This window comes from Cydia pomonella, chromosome 1, assembly GCF_033807575.1.
Source record: "Cydia pomonella isolate Wapato2018A chromosome 1, ilCydPomo1, whole genome shotgun sequence".
Taxonomy (NCBI): Eukaryota; Metazoa; Arthropoda; class Insecta; order Lepidoptera; family Tortricidae; genus Cydia; species Cydia pomonella.
The window spans coordinates 38,614,271-38,635,827 of record NC_084703.1 but is presented as its reverse complement, the minus strand read 5'-3'; the positions used below and the strand labels follow the sequence as shown (position 1 = coordinate 38,635,827).

The 21,557-nt window shown below is 37.0% G+C and overlaps 1 protein-coding gene across 1 annotated transcript; it reads left to right on the top strand.

Annotated features, from left to right (window-relative positions):
* Positions 1 to 2,000: 2,000 nt before the first annotated feature.
* LOC133516110 (short transient receptor potential channel 4-like) lies at positions 2,001 to 21,170 on the top strand (the record flags this gene model as incomplete). Its single annotated transcript, XM_061849245.1, has 14 exons — positions 2,001 to 2,186; positions 2,594 to 2,726; positions 2,817 to 3,040; positions 3,435 to 3,645; positions 5,645 to 5,787; positions 7,440 to 7,559; positions 9,504 to 9,654; positions 10,184 to 10,381; positions 11,610 to 11,737; positions 12,005 to 12,154; positions 12,502 to 12,673; positions 14,404 to 14,519; positions 17,666 to 17,818; positions 20,944 to 21,170. Coding segments are annotated over 14 exons (2,292 nt in total), but the record flags the coding sequence as incomplete, so codon positions are not given.
* Between the last annotated feature and the right edge of the window lie 387 nt (positions 21,171 to 21,557).

The window sequence follows — 21,557 nt, the reverse complement described above, 5'->3', positions numbered from 1 at the left end:
CTCTTTCTTGATTTGAAACTCTAGGTGCATAGTGTCCCAGCCGTCCCAGCCAAAGAGTAAAGTAAGATCCCAGCGCGCATAAGTTTTTTTGAAGAAATCGCAAAGCGTCTGGTTGGTTGTCTGGTTGGTGCTGGTTGGTTGGTTGGTAGCTAGTGACCGAAGAGCTGGCGGCTTCCTCGCACAACGTATCAGTATTGCGATACAACGAGGAAATGCCTCGAGCATCCTTGGTACAATACCTCAAGGGTCTATTTTCGAGTTAGGTCTGATTTTTCAAACATCAGTGAAAATTATCTGTCACATAAAGATAATGCCCGTTTCACACGAGGGCAGAGCAGTGGGGCAGAACAGTAGACAGCACTAGAACGTAGTGATTATATGCTCTTTGGTTGTCCGCATCTCCCCTTACGCCCTCGATCGCTGCAAAGAGCATATAATCACTACGTTTTAGATCGCTGTTTCATGTCAGTTTTCTATGAATAACTATTCCAGACATACCTTTTTCTGACGAGTTCCGAGTTACTACAATAAACATCTATACGATGTATATTGCTTTCAAAGTTGATTGGCTACTCTATAACGTAAGTTGTTTTAGTACCCAAGTACTTATACGTATATTTATGTTGTACGCAGTTCATTTTATATACATTGGATCTATACATTAGATATACTTGTACCAATAAGTACTGAAAAAATTCAGTTTACATTATTTATGACTATGAACCTCCAGCTCTTTTTATTGCAGTACATCTTTTGTACTGCCTATTAAATGTGTTTGGTTTAGACCTAAGATGACCCCTACACTTAGATTGTAGATAGATCGGTGGTGGCGCCCTTAATTCCTTAGTATTAAAGAGTTACACGATTGCAACGATTTTGATAGCACACGCAGTGTGTAATTTTAAACGTCAAACTTGCTCTGCGTTCGCTATCAAAATCATTGCAGTCTTTAGGGATCACACAGAGCACCAAACTCTTTAGTGTCACATACAGACGCATGCCCAAAGAGTAAAGTAAGTCGCAAGCCGTCCTTCATTTGGCAAGCACTATGCAGAATCATATGAGAAATATGACTTGAACATGACTACTACTTATATACACGAATACATACTTATGCGAATGAAATTACATAATAGAAAAAAAAATCTGTCACCTTTGTCTTGAACCTGACATGGTATTAGTGTAATATATATCACGTTGTTTTGTGTATGTTCATATAATTCATACATAAATAACACGACTTTGAATCGACGAGAATAAAAAGTGATTAACAGTTTTCACGTCGGAATTCTGTAGTAAATAATTAAGGTTTTTGGATTAAAACAATGAAAGCATCAAACAAAACAGACTCTATAGAACAGCAAAGCCTACCTAGTGTACCGGCAATAGGTAAAATCCTACTACACAAAAAGCATACAAAACTAACAACATATTAGGTATATACTGTCACTTTTATAGATTTTTTTTCGTTCAGATAGTAATTCTAAACGCCTGTTTTATCTCACACCTTACCCTAATGTTTCGCTATTAAGCGTCACCACCAACGGACCAATCTCGAGTGAAGATAGTGGAACGAGCAAAAAACGTAATAACTCCTGCTCTCAAAACAACTGGGATCGTCAATATGAAAATCTTGACTCGGCAAGTAGAAATAGATTAATTTTTACTTAGTAACTTAATAAGTTAATACCTAAGTTATCTTGATTACCGATAACTGGTCTGGCCTAGTCAGTAGTGCCCCTTTCTATGAAGCCGATGGTCCCGGGTTCGAATCACGGTCCTTACATGTCCTTGCATTTATTTATGTGATGAACACATATTTGTTGTCATGGGTGTTTTCTACGTATATAAGTATGGATTTATCTATATAAGTATGTGTATATGGTCGACTGGTACCCATAGTACAAGCTTTGCTTAGTTCGGAGCTAGGTCGATCTGTGTAAGATGTCCCCTAATAGTTTCTGTATGAATATTTTAATAAGGGCTTAACTTAATAGTGACTTTACTTTCATGTGAAGAAAAATGAAGAAGGTACTTACCTAGCTAAAAAGGAGAGCGTGTTATTGCCCAAACTACTGCCGAATGAGCTTGAATTCCTTCAGCTGGTAACCGATGACAACGTGCCTGCTGTGCGGGTCTACTGTCATTCACACCCATCCCTCGACATCAACTGCGTCGATTTTCAGGTCAGACACATCTATTAGCGAATATCGTATGACGAGATATCCAAATTACCTGAGTTAATAGACTATATTGACTAGTTACCTAAGTAATTAGTTAGTTAGTTCGACAAAATTCTTCTGAGACTGCTTTAAAATTTTGAAATTAGATATTCCCGACCTTCCAAGATTGCGAGATATGTAGGGTCAATGCAGCGAACAACCGATTTCATGAGTTTCATGACGAGTCTCCACTGATTTAATTAATTAAATTGCTTGTAAGCAGCCATAGCTTTAGAAAATATATCTCTTAATATCAACGGCATACATGTAAACTGGCTTTTTTACTTATTAATGTCTTATAGTTATCGTATACGCATTAATTAATTAATTAACACAGTATATTAACCACGATTTTAATGTGTGCAATATAGGGCACCTCAGCACTTCACATAGCTGTAAAAAACCGATCGGAAGCAATGGTCGAATTTCTCTTAACACAGCCAAATATAGAAATCGGTGACACGATAATGCACGCCGTTCGAGAGAATACCATAAAAATACTTGGTAATGAGGTTGAATATGACATCGTTTCAAATTAAAAATAAGATTTCTTTTTTCATACAACGCAATTTGTATAGCGACATGTGTTTATAGTAAAGCTGCTCGAAACTCGAAAGAAGATATGCCCTGGTTTGGAGTTTGTGGGCAGCACTCACTCGCCAGATTTCCCTGAGTACGTTACGCCTCTGATGCTAGCCGCGCACTCCGGGAACTACGAAATAGTAGCGCTGCTGGTTAATCGAGGCCACACGATACCTCAACCGCACACACCGAATTGCCTTTGCGGAGAATGCAAGTCAGTAAATTCTACGGTAATGGCTGGGATCTTACCAGTCGACCGCATTTAAATTACAGGCCCCAATACACTTTACAACTTCACTGAACGATCGGGCTTAGCAGAACAATTTTATTATTTTGCCAAGTTACTCTCAATCGAAACTTTATGCATTCCCGTAGGTTCTATACACCCACTACATACTGCATATACCCACTACCCAGGTTATAGCGTCGGACTACTTATTAGATATAACAGATATTATATATGCTCATACAGCGACATCGACGCACGGTATTTTTTTAGTATAATGGAATAGTTATTGGAATAGGTATAGTTGCTACAGTATAGCAACGGATTATCGTTGGGAATAGCTAACGAGTGACATTCGTTATTTTTTCTACTTTGTTAACTTGTTTGTAAGGGAGTCCCGCGAGACGGACGCTCTACGGGCAAGTAACGCCCGGCTGGCTTCGTACCGTGCTATGTGCGCGCCAGAGTACCTGATCCATGTGGCCGCGGATCCCATACTGGCGGCGTTCCGTTTGGCGAGGGTACTGAGCGCGTACGCCGACGTCTGTCGCCACCAGGCTGCCCCCTACTTACAACTGAGAAATCAAGTCAGCGAGTTCGCTGTGAATCTTATAGGTTAAACATACCAAAAATAGTTTTCTAGTAATAACTTATCGAATGCATAGGTATGTACAGTCGAGTTCACAAACATCTTTACAAATCAATGTTCCAAAAATATATATTCACCACACCAACTGGTAAAGGACCTCTTGATTGTTCAAAAACTAATGAGAATGTTGCATTTTATCCACATGTGGGGCAAAGTAATCAGATGCAAATTTTGAGTCGTTTACTTATGTTAGCTGGTAGAATTGACTTTTAAATGATGATTTTGGATGATAAATGTTTAATTAAGTTCATTTGGATTTGATTTGGTTTGATTTTTTTTTTGGTATTTCATAGTTAGTAATTTCCTCGCGTTGGTGTGGTGAAAAATGTTGTATTTCACTCGGAGGCAAACCCTCGTGCCTTGATACCCGAGCAAGCGAAAGATTCCAAAATTGAACCACAAGCGTAGCGGTTAAACAACAACTTTGCCCCTTTATAAAACAAATAACTAAGATCGTGATATGATCGTGTAAATATATTTTTGGTACGTTGACTTGTAAAGATATTGGTGATGTGAACTCGATGATACGTACCTTAAATAAGGCATTGTGTCTTCTTGGTGATGAGCAGTTAATTATGTCGTGTAAATATTTGCAGAATGTAATTCATTTTGAAAGCTCTAACAATTCTAACGCCGCCGACTAAACAGCAATGCCCAGCATCAGTGCCTGGTAGTATTCGGTGCGTTAGTGTCTGTGTACTTACATGCCTAGTTTATAGTAATTTTACAGGGTCATTGTGATAGGTACATATTATATTTCAGCCATAATTGCAAAGATACATACTCGTAGTACTACTATTCATATAACAGCTTTACTAATGAACCGCCTATTCCATTCAGCACAGGAGACGTCTCAGTCCCTCCATTTTAATACAAATTCAAATCATATCCATAATATATACTTACTTAAATTTAAAAAGCTTGCTATGTACCCGTACTCACAGTAAGTCCATGGTTTGCTTGTTTCAAGCGTTCCAACTCATTAGCAGGTTTAATCCAAAATTAGCCTTTAGCTTTTACTGCCTCTTAAGTATTCCGTTAACCGTTTCTGTTTCAATAAAATGGCAGTAAATGACACGTGTCACATCATATAGCCTGATACGAGTATAACAACATTATGCTCACTCCAAATGACATCAATTTAGCCACAAGTTTATTCTCCGCAAGTATGCTAAATATCAAATCGTTGGCCTTTGGTACAAACCGTTAGCCCGCCATGGGATGTGGTTTGCCCTTTTGTTAGCCACTACTTTATTGGGAAACCGAGTAATAATAAAACTATAGTTCCTACAGTAGTATGCAGTTGTAAATAGTAATGCAATTTAAACTCCATAAAACGTTTAATTTACTCATGTTAACCCTTCTGCCATTCATTATGTTAAAAATATTACTTAAAATTCTTTGCTAATTTAAGTTACAATAATTAGTTAGGTACTTTGACAACGAATGCCATACACGTACCTAATTACCAAGTTATGCTTCGTATTGCTTTTTAAAGGTATCCTTTGTGGTTTAATGGCTAAATCTCTGAACATATGTCAGTTTAACATATTAACTTTTATAGTTTAAGTACAGTAGCGGATGTTATGAAGAGCCTCGCAATAATTTACATTTAACGACCTATGTTTGACATTCTTTAATGTGCACAAATAACCCGCAAAATACGTACCTCCTCATCTAAATGCATTTACACCGTCTCTTTTACGATCGCTGTAAGGGTCTATCTTTGTTATTATATATTGCTTCGCGGGAATCGAAAATTGGAATTTCGTTATTTGCTTTTCGATTTTCGGGATAGGCTCTTTGGTATGGAAATTGAACTTTACAAATTTGTTATTGATATGTAACTTACTCGCAGCCCATCTCGCTTGCTCCCTAATATAAAAGAACGAGTGGCATGTACGAGTGAGTGTTATCAAAATGAGATTTATTTGCAAATTATAATCTGTCGCCTTTCGCCTATAGGCTGTTGCCGAACGTCAGCAGAGGTGGAAGACGTATTGAAACAAACGTGTAGCCAGAGCCACACGCCGTTCAAACTGCCGCGACTTCTGATGGCCGTGGACTACAAACAGAAGGAGTTCGTCGCACATCCTAACACGCAACTGGTATCTTGAATATTTCATGAACGCTTTCTTTAAAAATGGGGTTAATCCACTGAGACTTACAGTTACAGCAACCGAGAGATGTGCATTTTAAGTCACATTAATAGGTAATTGATACACAAATATTACCTGTTTTCATAAATAAGAAATTATTGATAAAAAAGGTTCCATAGATATGTTATAATTGATCACCGCGTTTGTATAATTTAACCCACAGAATGGGTCAATTGAATGATTTTAAAAGGTTTTATCAAAAGCTTACAATTAAGAAACGTATTAACCTATATTTGGTAAAATACTAGTGTAACTTGTTTATTACTGTAACTTCATATAGTCAGACCAAGAGAAGTCTGCAACGATTTGAATAGCAACGCAGATAAATTTAAAACGTCAAATTTGTATGAAATTATGACATATTATATTAATAACACTTGCACTGCGTGTGCTATCAAAATCGTTGCAGACTTATCTTGGTCTAACTATAACATGGCTATCATTGAAACCTTTCACCGAACAACGCTGATTGACTGTGGAGTAGTCAAACTTTGTTCATACTAAATGTATGGAAAACATTTTCTCCCGTTTGTGACGTAGATTGCTATGTATTCAAACCTTTGGATTCATAAAAAAAGTTACCTATCTAAATTAACGGAGACCACGAAATATCCACCCTGTATGTTAATGCCTCTTTACACTAGGACGTAGCCTCGAGAAATAAAATGAATAATGAACACTTAAAGGCTTTGCTGGTAATTTTATTTACAGCAGCGCTACAATCTCATGATTGTAGCGCTATTTTAATTGGCGCCAGTCCACGCATCCAATCGCGTGCTATTATTAAGGTTTCTTAGGGCTATTCCAATACCTCGGATTATGGGCGACTTTCAAATGTTGTTTGTATTTGGGCTCGAAAATCACAACTTGCGAATTTTTTTTTAAGCTGATGCCGTTATTTTTGATTTGGATATACGTAATATACATTAAATACATTAATCAACGCTTCATGAAAGTTCTGGTATACCTAAAGATAGGTACGGTCACGTCTGAAAATATCGATACGAAAAAAGTGCCAAACATATTACACTACTGTATTGCCCATATATTAAGGTAGTATATACATATTTTTGGCACATTTTTCGTATCGATATTTTAAGACATTCAACAAAAATACCAAACGGAAGTTGAGCATTTGATACCTTACTAGGTTTATGTGAGCTGTATACGCTATTTGTAAAACTGTAACTCCAAAAGAATTTGAAGTTTTTGTAAAACCTATTTTTTGCAAAGTGTTACTTGTCACTTTTTGACATCTATCAATAAGGATATTTGGACTAGGTCCCATCGTGGCAACATCGCCATCAAAAAGACATTTTGCACTAAATAGGTAACAATAAAAAGATGTCTTTTTTTGTTAGTGACTTTAACCCTGAAATTAAGCGAATTTCAAAAAAGTTTATAGTACATTTTAGTCTTTAAATATGATCAGGAATATACTGTTAATCTTTTGCAATGCTCACGAGCTCCATATTTAGTATTGGAGCGAACGACAAAGGTATAGGTGGTATCTGGTATAGCTCAGATAAACAGACTAATAATAATTTACTGAATAACCCCAATACACCTTAACAGTTTGATAACCGTCACTTCTTTTCCAGGTTCTGCAATCCTATTGGCTGGAAAACTGGTCGAGTTGGGAGACCAAGTCAACGGTATGCAAAGGACTCATAATAACGAGCCGGATTTTCATTACGCCACTCATTCTATTTATGTGCGTGGTAAGTGTACGACATTTCCGCCGGATATTAAGGTATGTTTGATAGCTTGACATCTAAATCCCCCTTGGCTGTTAACCAGTTAGTAAACTCAGATATTAGGAGCCTCTTATGTTCATGTCAAATTCTAATTGGACAAATCGATCGTATAATCGGCTATAAAATTCATTCGGTCGTAATGTACCTATTACTCTTAAGTACTTGCTCGAACATGGTGCAATTAAACTTTTATTTATTTCTTGTTTATTAAGAGACACACGGTTGTATATATTTACAGTTCAACAGATATGTATGGTAATAAAATGAAACCTACATTTACACTAAACTTACACACAAATCTATTTCGTTGTGGGGCCGCAGATAGGTATTAAGTTATAGTGCTAACAGACGGGCGTACCGGACCACGACCTTGGTCCGGTCAGCTTATCTGTTTCTCGCTTCTCCTTAACGGGGGCGGGGGTAAGGCAAACCACCTTCCATTCGATCGAAGACGCCTCGGACCTTATAAAGGTTGCGGTCTGGTACGCCCGTCTGTTAGTGCCTTTAATCACATAGCTCACGACCATGGCAAGCGCATGAGCGCTAGTTTCTGGTAAACCAGTCCTAAGGTACTGACTCTAAGAAAACATACCTACTTGCTTTGGTTCATTAAAACAAACTCGTACTCGTTTATCAGAATAAAACGTTCGCCTGCACTCGGTAAGAAACTGGAATACAGCTTCAGATGAATGTTAAAAAATACTAGGTGCCCAGGTGCCCACCATAGACCTCGCATTTCAATACCAAGCGTTTACGGAGATATAAGGATGCCACACGTAGGAGTTCTTTTACTCGTATAATATTAAGCTACTAGCCACGCCACCCATTAAATACAATACAATAGTCCATCTCAATATTTATTAACATTCTACCATTGCTCTCCACCAGTGTCTAGCTTTACCCTTAGAAACGGTATCGTAAAACAACCGAATTTTAGGCGCTTAGCACACTGGATCCGAGTCCCACGACTCGCACGTCGCTCCGATGTTTGAGCGAGACACCGCTATGCGCGTACTATACCGACATCCCGCTCGCACGTCGGAGCGACTTGCTAATCTGATCTAGTGTGCTAAGCGCCATAGTACAAAAGCTGCCAATTATGGTCTAAATCTAAAATTAACTCGAATATCTTCGTTCAGGTGTGTCTATTATTCGAATTTCGTATTTATATATTACATGATATTTATAAAAAGATAGAACTCAGACAAATCTAAAAGTACACTGTTATTCTTAATCACATGTTGAACTTGCGGAACATAGTTGTGATTTTAGGGTACTCTTTTGATTTACTGAGAATGCTAATAAGTCGAGTGTGATTCGACACTTTTTACTCATGGCATGAAGTATCGTCAGATCAAAACTCGACTTCATAGCTTTTTCATAAGTATTAAAAGAGTACCTTACCTAGCGTTAGTAAGCCGCAGTCTGCTAAAATGTCCTCTACTCGTACCTAACGGTTGCGCTCAACCTACTGGTAGCTACCGCTTTAAATACAATCTAGGACTGAAAACATACAATTTTGCAGTGTTTCAAGGCACAAGGATTAAACAAATTATGCCACCGAGTGAAACAAAAATTTTCACCACCCCAACTCGAGGAAAATAAACTGTAAAATATCAAACCTAATAAAATCCAAATGAACGTTATTAAATAGTTATCATTCAATATCATCATTTAAAAGTCAATTCTGCAATAAGGAAACAACTCAAAATTAGCATCAGATCAGATTACTCTATCCCATCATGTGGATAAAATGCAACTTTATCATCAGTCGTTGAATCCTTTACCAGGTGGTGTGATGAAAACATATATTTACAATATAGTAGACAAGTGCTCTGTGCCTCCGCGCCCAGACAAGCGCAGCGATACAATCAGCACACATTTCGGTACAAACGGCGCACGTTCCAGGCTGCCCCGTGCCACCGTCTCGTTAGCCACTACCAGATACCGTTGAACAAGCTGATTACCCACGCCACCGCCTACTTCGTATTCCTGGCCCTAGTCTTCTATATCTCTAATCAAGATAAAGCGAAGCAGAAACGAGGACCGCCGAATACGGGTTCGAGCTTTATTCACTCTCGCTAAGATTACGATGATGAGATTTTTTGTCAAGATTATCACAATTAATTGTTAGGAACATTGTAGGTCAACGATTAGCTTTTGAGTTGGTACTGTTAGCGTTACTCGTCAAAATCGATTTAAGTTATCATAACTTGTTGATTTTATTCATACCTATGGGTAAAAAACTTATTAAAGCCCCTTCTTGAAAACTCTTTTCATTCGAACTTTGGATGTGTAGTCATCCGAGCACAAATCCAAATACTTGTATTGTATACCTCTTAATGGTCTTAATTTTATTTGACCGACTTTTAAAAGGAAGAAGGTTTGGATCCAAACTTTTTAATCAAGTCGGGACATTTCGGCGCGTGATTTGATGACAATAATAAACTGTTGTGAAGTGGAGTACTATCTATTGCTTGAAGAGATGACTAGATGATGAATTGCGCATTTTTTAAGTAAATACGTACTTATCATATATTCCTAAAAGTATTTTACTACCGATACGTCTGTCTTTTTAATGTATCCAGGTGCGGAGATGCCGCTGATGCTCTTCGTGCTAGGCTACGCTTGGTCTGCGCTGCGTAAGTGCGTGGTGCAGGGTGCGCGACGTTATTTTTCTTACGCTTGGAACATCTTCGACCTCACCATGCTCTTGTTATTTGGACTTACATTTGCTTTTTGGGTTGCCGCCAAGTATGAAACTGTTAACGAGAATGAGGAACTGGGTAACTAAACCAGGAGACCATTATACTGATCATACTTATAGATCTACCTTTGAAGTATATCTATGTAACGTGTGCGAAGTGAATTTGGACTAAGTTCAATGTCGTATTAAATGAAAAAAAACATGATTGTTTTTATATAGGTATATTTTTTTAAAGTAATACATTGCTTAAAAAATTCAAAATGCAAGTTAAAGTTTAGTCCAGTTCTGTACTTTATCAATTGAGGTCATTAGAATTTAATTTAAGTAGTTAGTCTAATTTTATCTTCTACACAGGATAACATTTTCAGGAAACTTCGTATGCTCGATATATTTCACATTCTCGTCCGTTAGATCATTGTTCTCAAAATAAAAATTAAATACCATGCCATGAATTTCATTTTAAGTGACATATGATTCTTACCGTTGGTATTTTAAATTACATATTTGCCCAAGTACGTGGCTGCATTTACTAACTTATTCGTAGGTCCTTGGGGCTTTTACAATAACATATAGACGTTAAATTAATAATATGATATTATTTCTTAACATTTCACATATTCAAATTTTGTCCAAATTTTATTCTACATACGTTACCTACACTACTAACGCATTCGGTAATAGTGACACTCGTGGCCACTGTGTACACTCTTCAGTAATCCTCTCCAAGCCGCTCTATCATTATTATCAAGAATTAAATACATACGCGGTTACACTCTATGCGCGGTTAGGTGCAAACATTAGAAAGCCTCGTTTTAATGTTGACTTCATCTAGAATAACATTTGCACGACGTTTGATCAATGAGATCTCATCAGAGCATTTTTCGCTAGCACAATGTCTGGATTTTGGACGCGTACAGAAAGATCGAGAAAACAAGCGTCCGCTCTAGTCTAATTTTTGTGATGCGATTTATGCTTCTTTTCTCCCATATATTTAAGTCTTATCTAGTTGTTTCACCGCCATCTGGGCTTTTCTGGACAACTCTTGGTCGCAGTTACCAATGTCCCTTATTTGAGAACACAAGTACACTAACGTTTATACCACCTCGAAATCTTGCAACTCATTGGTTTTCTGATTTTACCAGCTGCGAATCATACTTAGATGGGATTACTTAATAACCCCTACAGTATTTTTTGTTAGGGACACTTAACTTATCTATTCATTTTGACTTACTGTAGTTAATTAGATGCAAAAGGTGAATGTAAAATTTTATGTAGTTAAAAGGAGACTTATTAACTTTTGTCGACAGAACGAAAATATTGGAACCAACATGATCCAACCTTACTGGCCGAGGGCACTTTCTGCCTTGCAACGATATTTGCTTTCTTCAGACTCTTGTCATTTTGCCAGCTTAACTACCATCTTGGACCACTTCAAGTAAGTGAAGCTTACTCAAGCATAAGTAAGAATGACCTTAAGATCCGTAATAAGTAGGAGTGAGCGGCAAACTAAGTTTATGTGAGATCCCTACACTTTAAATTTGAATTAGTATTTTAAATTATGGTGACAAAAAAGTGTACGATTCACCTGATGGTCAGCGAGTACCATACGCCATGGGCTGCTCCAGATTCCTATCACTCGAACTCGAAACAGCTGTACTGTACTAACATATTAGCAATACCTAAGTAGAATAATGTTTCACAGGTGTCTCTAGGAAAAATGACTGTTGATATCTACCAGTATTTAAAAGTGTACACAATAATAATAAGCGCATTTGCGGTGGGTTTGGCTCACTTCTATCAATATTACGATGGTATGGTTTATGAGGACGAAGCTGGGATGAAAACTGTACAGGTTCCTTACTTCATTTATATTTCATTTTTCTTTTCTTTTTCTTTCATATATATAATTAATTGGTATTACTTAGAGTAGCATTCCTTCGTTTGTCCTGTGAAAGTGTTTTCATGTTATAATATCGTGTATGGCAGAAACAGGTTTTAGTCGGCCGGAACGACGATGACAGGATAGCAAACTAGGAAAGACCCGCTAGATAAACAAAACTTTATACGTGGTATGGAAATGTGAAATAGAGATGGCAAAAGAATCGACTGTCAAATGTTGGGAATGGACGAAGTTATATATGAATTTCGTAACTGACTCGGTCACAGACTGAGTTATTATGCACATATTATTATGCACAGGCGTCGTCATTCATAAGCTTACCGGACACCCTAAAAACATTGTTCTGGGCGTTGTTCTGCCTGTCACCCCTGGAAAGTGCCGACGTGGTGCTTGACAACCGCAACTCTTCGGACAGGCTTCCTCTGGCGCAGCACACGTACACTGAACGCATCGGATACATTTGTTTCGGATGTAAGTCATAACAACTCCCATGATTGATATTTTTCAGTGACCTCTATTACAGCTGGTAGCTACAGGTACCAAAAGCATGTGATTGATTAACTGTTTGATTAGGTACCTTTAGCAACAAACAATGTGGAGTAAATACAGTTTAGTAAATGTTCTGGTGAGCTTCATGCAACATACTTATAAATTACTAAGGTATGTTAGGACAAGTACGATAAAAATGTTGACAAATGGGTTTATTTTTTCACTATTGTAAGGGTTTTTCTAAAGATAATACTTGTTATTAATAAGTATGAAGTGTACTTTACATACCTCATATTGTTTGTTGCATCATACAAGACGCTGTTTTTACTTAATAAACATTCAGCATACTTACTTTACTCTTTGCATTAAGCACTCAAAGTCAGTGTTTGTCATTTTTTGGCACGATATATTGCGGACCCTGTGCACTTTAGACACATGATTTATAAGGATTTTAATCCGCCCATGTTGTGTTAAAGCTACGATCACAGCATTTTCCCGAAATTCAATATTATTTTGATATTATTAAATACGACTAAGTGTAATATGAAAGCAAAGAAAATGGTGTTGGAAGACGGGTTGACTTTCAATCGAAAATGACGCTTAGTTTATAGATACCTGAATTATTCCCACTTATCCCAGATCCGCATTTATCCCAACATACCTTACCTAATACGAAAGAAAAATAAAGATAATATTACTAATAAAAAGAAAATACGTACTCTCGATAGACGATCAGCGTATTGTTCCTGAACGTCTCCACTTTTTCGCCCAGATAAGAAACTGTATATATACAACAGTAATGTAATATGATTCATCGATTAAGTTAATTTAATTTAAATGACCTACATTACCAGGACCACAAACATGATTATTACCGTGTTAAGTATATTTTATTTCTTATAATGGACACAACTTATCCGTAAAAGGATAATTAAGTAAATCGATAAGCATGAAAGCAGGAGCTTAAACCCTTTTAAAGGCAACTTTTTACTTAGTAAGTATATAAAGTAAGCGAACATAGCTAAAGATAGGCACGCCATAAAATCTAAAATTAGTACGGTACACAGCAGCAAGTTGGTATTACACACTCGCAACTGTTAAATATTTTTTGAAAAGTTAATGCTTGTTATTACTAAGTATGAAGTGCAATCGCATACATATTTTTGCACCATACAAGATGCCGTTAATACTTTATAAAGACCCAAAGTCAATGTTTGAAATGTTTTAGCAGGAAAAGTGCGGACGTTCACACGGTAAGTACGTACTATGTTCCAAAATCTACCTTGTTCACTTTAGACACATGATTTACCTCTAGGGACTACCGCCCATGTTCTGTTAAAATTATCTAGCTGTAATGACAGCATTTTCTCGAAAGTCATTCATTGACAATTGAGACAAAAAATCATTTCCTTCAATCAGGTCCGCACTTTACCGTGTTAAACGTAAAGCAATGTAATGGTTCTCAAAGTTAAAAATATCAAGTTGTCTAAGCTTGTTTGGAAGCTTGTTCATTGGGCAATTAAATTACTAAGTTAAACTTTAATTTCTTCATCCTGTTTGGCATAAAACTTAGATTTTTGCACCATATTAATTTACAGGGTATCTTTTACCCTAAGCAGCTGTCGAAATTGCCTCCCTGCGGTTTTGTTCACTTGCTATTTTGAGCTGCTGAGGAAAAAAACTAGATTTTATTATTAAGTTATTTCTTGCAGGTTTCGAAGTGATATCCGTGATAGTAGTGTTAAACATGCTGATAGCGACAATGTCTAACACATACCAACGTGTCATAGACAACGTTGCCACCGAGTGGACCTTTGGCAAAACTGAAGTAAGTTTCACTGGGAGAACTTCAAAAGCGGAGTCATTTTAAATTTCTAATGTATAATATAAACTAGAAGGACTTTTTATTGAAGCAACAGTAAGCACGATGCCAAGTGCATAGCATGCGTAGCAGTAGCGTAAGTGTTGCTAAAGTATGAAATGCTTATTGGCTTTTAGTAGATCTTAGTACTTAATGTTCGAAATTATCCCGGGTTCGAATTTATCCCAATGCACCTGCTTACCAATGTTATCTATCACTGCGTTGCAGTAAGAACGTCAAGTTGCTATCGACTTATGTAAGGCTATCCTACGAGAGCGGGTTGAGAAATATCCGAAATAAAGACATAAAAATGTTTAAAGAATCTGACTAATTTATATTTCTAAATTGATACATATAAACCAAGGTTTTTCCAGGGCCCTTATTCCGTTTTAATATAATCGTTTAAAACATAAAACTGTATGACAACTCGATCCTCCGTTTTCTCCATTTTCATAAAAACGGAAAACCGATTTAATAACAATCAACATTTTTGAAAAATAAATAAATAATAATAATACTTTTTATACTTATATGAGAAGGATTGCAAATTAAGATACAGAAGAAATTGTTATCATTATTTTTATACTCACCTGTGGTTTCGGTTGTATATCAACCTGCCCTCGTATTGTCCACCCAAAAAGCTGGCGGTCGGCCAACACTTCTTGTACCACGAAGTCGCCACCTATTAACATTTTGGTTCACATACTTAAAATAGCTGGCTTTGTGTTTTCAACTAACACAACATATTCTTAATAATGGCAATGACCCTGACTCCCGTTTTCACATTTATGTTTTTAATGCGATAACAATTAACTGGAAGTAACTGTTGTTTCATTATAAAGAAAATAGATTATTAATAATTACCAACGCTTTGGCGGTTATCGCGCTATGCTATATAACGAAGCGGCGTGCGAATCCGCATCCAATGATTCCAATGTGAACATCGCCATCCCACTGGTTTCAAGTTTTTAAGACTAAAATAATAAGGTACCTGTTATACTTAGTTAGCATTTTTAAGGTGTCCGAATGATAAAATATTTTTAAAGAATTCTAACTAAGGGTAGTACTGTAAGAACCGTAAATTTCAATAGCTGTAATTTGGTTTCTACGTAAGATGACGACGGTTTTGTTACCACGATAAAACGTTTTATTATTATATTATATTTTCCAATATAAATAATTCTGGTTTTACAATGTGCGACGTTACACCGGTAAATAAAAAAATATCACTAAAAGTTAGGTTTTTCCAAATAGCAACAAATTTTGCAACATCTACAATTTGAAACACTTAATACTTATGACCTCAAAGTTTCGTGTATTTCATAATTAATAGCTAATTTAGTATGTTGTCTCTTGAACAAAGAGGCCTCGAAGCGCCTACAGACAGGTTGCTAGTATATTTGCGAAAACGAAGCATGCCTCTCATATTTATCGTAAATACGCTAAAGTGTAACGAACTACAACGAAATCAGGATAGCTAAAGTAACCTAAAATTTGCGTTATTTAATTCAAAGCCAAGTCGAAAATTATATTTTCTTTATACAAAAAATCGCATTGGGTAATTGGCAAAGACCAGAGTAAAAGCATTAAACGTCTCAAATCAAGAGTGTTTTAAAAGGGAAGGATAAAACAGCCAAAAATCTATAACAACTCCAGCAGGTGATGGGTTGATGTAAGCAAATATGAAAAACAGCTCCGTAAAAAGATGCCACCGAATGCGCTAGGAAGAGGCTGCCTCTCACTTCTGTTGGAGGTCACGTAGATCGAGTGGAATGAAGATTTGCAGGATACGTACAACGATGACAGGAGCCGGGAACCGAGAACGGCGCGGGATAGCGGAGCTTTTAAATAATACAATTAATCACTCATGACTTTTGGTATAAGTATTGAAATAAAATTTAACATTTATACATGACGAGCACAAAAAGCAGACAATACAGAAGGAAGAGAGGTACGGGCATTGTGAATTTCATCTCGATTTGTGTGGTAGGGCACAGCCAGTGGATGTCATTCCAGGTCTAGAGCAGAGCCCAACTGGGGAAGTACCTCCACCTTACAGAAAACAGCAGCCAAATAACACTAGACCCTACTCATAGTGTTGTGTTCCTGTCGGTGAGTAAGGTTGCCAGAGCTCACCGAGGGGGGGGGCGGGGTTACGGTCGGCAACGCGCATGTAACTCCTCTGGAGTTGCAGGCGTACATAGGCTACGGAGACTGCTTACCATCAGGCGGGCCGTATGCTTGTTTGCCACCGACGTAGTATAAAAAAAAAAGTGGCCACAGACAAGAACAATCAGCCATAGGCGACGTTTCGGTATTGCACCATAAAAACTTAGTTTATGGTTATTATAATGCATACAATTAATATTCTAAACGCAATTTAACAACTTCTACAGAATTTAAAAAAAACTGATATTTATCTAAATTAAAAGTCACTCCACCCACCTTGACATTTCTCTGTTTAGCCCTATGATTGACTGTTAGAAAGAAACTAGAGAATGCCAAGAGGCATTCAGTCCGCCATTTGTACCCTTTTTGTTATGCAATAGAGCTTAAAATAAATAAATAAACAAGAAAAGTAACTTCTTTATTGTAGTTATTCAGGTTATTCTTAAAACATAGTTTCTTATAAATTGCATAAGTTTTTTGTCATTTAAAGTTTACAGTTCTTTTTTCGGTTCACCCCTTACACCAGTACTAACTTGGTGATAACACCTGTGAATAACCCAAGAAGAACAGGCGTATGCCGCATTCTGCCTGCTCGTTCGCTCTATTTATCATTATCAACAGCAAAGAGAATTTGAAATAGAGGTGTATTGTCAAAGAAAACTTTGTAGCCACGTAAATTTACTGCCATCTTTCGACATATGATTAAAACATTTAGAACGCCATTTCACTTTGATCCTTATTCTTTCACTGATATGTGTTAAATTTGTTAAATATCAAAAAGTGGCGCCATCTCACCGGGCACAACCTAAAGGTTATGGCGCAATCGGTCGAAACGATGTCGCCCTGCCTTTGGCCTTTGATTTGTTAGATGGTTTTCTTTGACTATCCACCTCCATTTCATATTCTCTTTGTCAACAGTCCAGTAAAAAGAAGATCAATTGCAGATGTATCTGAACTATATGTACGAGACCACGCTGCCGTCGCCATACAACCTCATCCCAACTTCTAGTGGCATACGGGCAGCCGCAGAGTGGCTGTTATTCAGAACATGCCGCAACAAGCCGACAGTAAAATGCTGTGCAAGCTACTCCAATATTGTAAGTATAAAATTACAATATTTTCTTCAATATCTAGTACTGGGTGATGGTGTGAGGTGTAAAAATGAAATGAAAACACCTTGTACAAACAGACAGCACGTCAAAAGTATATATTCTCAAAATTCTCAAAAAGATGTGTCTCTACATGTTGAACACTTAAATTGGGACAGATACTTTGAAACTCGAACTGTAGAGTCAAACCAAGATAAGTTGGCAGCGATTTTGATAGCCCAGACGGTGCACAGGTGCATTTTAAACGACAAACTTCTATGAAAAATTATGACATGCAGCTATATTTTAACAGTCTATTAACTACAGTAGTCAAGAAATGGCGGTATGTGTAGCGAATGGTTATTACTAGGCATCGGAGTTTTTATCGCATGGTAAGACTAATAGCGAGCTATGGAGTAGACATTAGCAATAAAGTTCAACTCATATTCATACTCATACTCATTCATCTATTTAATTACTGATTTTAATTTTATAGTCAAGGACAAGAATGTTAACGAGTTTGTAAGCAATCCTATATTTGTTATAAAATTGGAATAGTTTTGCATGTTTTTAGTTTATAAAATGAATTAATGAAGTTTTTAGTTTAAAAAATGTCATTTTCAAGCATTGAAAATGAAGAACACCTAAAATTGACGCTGCCACAGAGAACAATAGCCTTTTACCATCAAAATCGAGTAAAAAATAATTGGCGGCATATGAAACTTTTATTCAATGGAAAATCAGCAAAAACGTGTTGGTAGCTTACTTCAATAAACTGGCGAATAAGTGCCTATAAGCCCAGCACAATTTGGTGCAAATTACTGTTTTGACAAAAAAAAACGAATTTATAAGTTTTGTTTTTTCCTCGCAAGTGTGTTGAAAAACGTCGTATGAAACGCGTGTGTGCTATTGTCATTACACACATCGGCTTTCTTATTGACCAACTTAGCACACTTGTATCATAATGTACTAATTACGTTTTGGGTGCGAGAATGTTTACCACTAACCAAAAAATAGTTCAAAACTGTTAAAACAGAAACTATTTTAACTTTTCTAAGCTTAACTAATATTTATCCGACACGCCACTAACTTATTCACTTTTTTTATAAATGATGTTTTTTTAAACTCCGTTAACTTCGGGGTATGGCTAAGTACATTTAAGGAAACTAAATGGCGTATAGGTAAAAAACTTAAGTAAGTCACCTGTTTTATGTACTTGTGACGTGTTCGAATAGACATTTGTTTTGTTTGTGTGTGTCTTTTAAACATGTATTTGTACTTAGTTATTTTTTTGTTTTCTTTATTTATTCATTTTTGTAAAAAGTAATTAATAGCGTTGTTGTAAAACGGATATTATATTAAAATCCATCAAACAATTGAAAACTATGACATCAATGACATTTTGAATATCGATCCACCGCGATAGTACAAACATATAAACTCATACTAAACAATAATCAATATGTAAACAGGCCCTTGTAGGGGCCTTATCAGATAGAAATAAATCATTGATCATCTCCAAAATGGAGTTATTTAAAATACCAAAAATTCTTTGAAAATATTACTTATCTAATTTAATAAAAGTAAATTGATGTACTTGGGGAGCGAATTGACCTGCAAATCGGGAGCGTATTGGCCTGCAAAGGTGGAGTGGATGGAGATATTGACAGCAGGATAAAGAAAGCGAAGGCTGCGATCGCTCAATTAAAGACTGGGAGTCGAATGTGCATACACGACGCGCTAAACATCATTCCCTCTTCGAATCCATTGTGAAATCTGTGCCGCTTTCTTGCTGCGAAACGTGGAGAATGACTGAAGAAATAAACTTCAAGTCTTCGTCAACAAGTCCCTGAGGTCGATCATTTGCGTCTTCGACAAACACCCATTGACGTAGAAACCGCGGCACAGAAATGGACATGGGTAGGATAAGACATACTATTCGGAGAGGAGAAACGAATAATGAAACCATCACTTCCGCTTGGAAACCGCCGGACGGAAGCCGTGGCTCCGGGCGGTTTGTGACTCTTGGCGATGGCCCGTCGAGAATGAGCTACGAGCGGTCGGGCTGAGCTAGGACGAGGCCAGGAGGGTCGCTGAAGATAGGAAGGCGTGGCGCGATCTTGTGAAGGCCGTCTGCACCTCTGGGGTGCCTCAGGACAACAACAACAACATAACACAAGTCGGCAATTATGTTCATGGCCAATTATTCCATTACAGCTTTGTTTTATTGTAATATTTTTTTCTCAAACTTGTAATGAACTGTTGACATGACTTACTTCAAATTAGGTCCGGAAATACTACATATCAGGTGCGATGAGTGAAGATGATATGTAAAGGAATTTCATACAGCCTTACACACCTAGGCCTGTAAGGCAACCTTCTTTTGTTTTTAAACGTCAAATTATGGCAAGTATTGTTATTCAAACATAAAAAAAAACCTATACTTAAGCAAAATTCTGCCATTATGTTTTTTTTCTTGTTTTGTCTTTTATTATTTTCTTTTTTGTGTTTGTTAAATATTATTTCAGGGTCTCCCAAAAGGGTACGAAAATTTGACTATTATTGCGCTATGACACACGGTTTAGGAGATACAGTCCCATAAAGTTTTTTTTTCAGTCATGCAGAAATCTTTATAGGGCTGTATCTCCTAAACCGTGCGTCGTAACGCAAAAAGAATCAAATTATTGTTCCCTAAAATAATATTTAACAAACAAAAAAGAAATAAAAACAAACTCGATACGCTCGGCCGTCTATATCTACTTGGCCTGCAACCCTTCGTTTCCCTTCCCGTCCTCTATACTAATGTACTATTACAGTACATGTGGTGCTACCATCGGCTTCATAGGCAGGGTCACTACCCACTAGGCCAGACATCATGTATAGTACAATGGCGAACTTATCCCTAAGAGGGATCTCTTCCAGTTAACCTAAACCTAAAAGAGTAATTAAAATCTAAATCTAAAGTAATGATCTAATGATATATTGTTGCATACTATAAACTATATAGAAATAAATAACTTTATAAGTTTATATACATATCTGAATCAATATAAATATATATTATCACCTCAAAAATCTTCCTACCTAAGTAATACAGTTGATTATTAAAAAAAACACCGTATTTTGATCTGCAGGAGTGTGGCGAATGTATGCATGTGAACACCAAGTACGCGGCATTGATGACAGTTCTCGTTCAAAGATACTTTCGGGAAAAGCGCTTAGCGATCCAGGGTGAAGACCGAGCAAGCGGACGAGATCTGAATATGCTGCGCCGCGAATTGTCGTCTATAAAATCATTACTCGAAAACTTGCAACTCCCGGGTACCACCGATAACAATTAATATTAAATAGGCTAACCAATTACTGTATTTATTATTCCCCTAATGAACCGTGCCTTATTTTCGCCAATCATCGTTATAAAACAAATTCATAGCTGTTGTTGTTATTGTAACTCCGATAGTCCCAAGTGCCTAGCAACCGACTGATACCCTACAATTCATATATTTGTTTAATTATGTAGGTATAACATACCTATAAGTAGTACACGCATTCCCAAAATACAGTTACTTGATTGTTAGTGACACCATGAACTGTGACCCTAAAGAGGACAAGATGATGTATGTATCGATTTTTTTTATACTACGTCGGTGGCAATCAAGCATACGACCCGCCTGATGGTAAGCAGTCTCCGTAGCCTATGTACGTCTGCACCTCCAGAGGAGTTACATGCGCGTTGCCGACCCTTAAC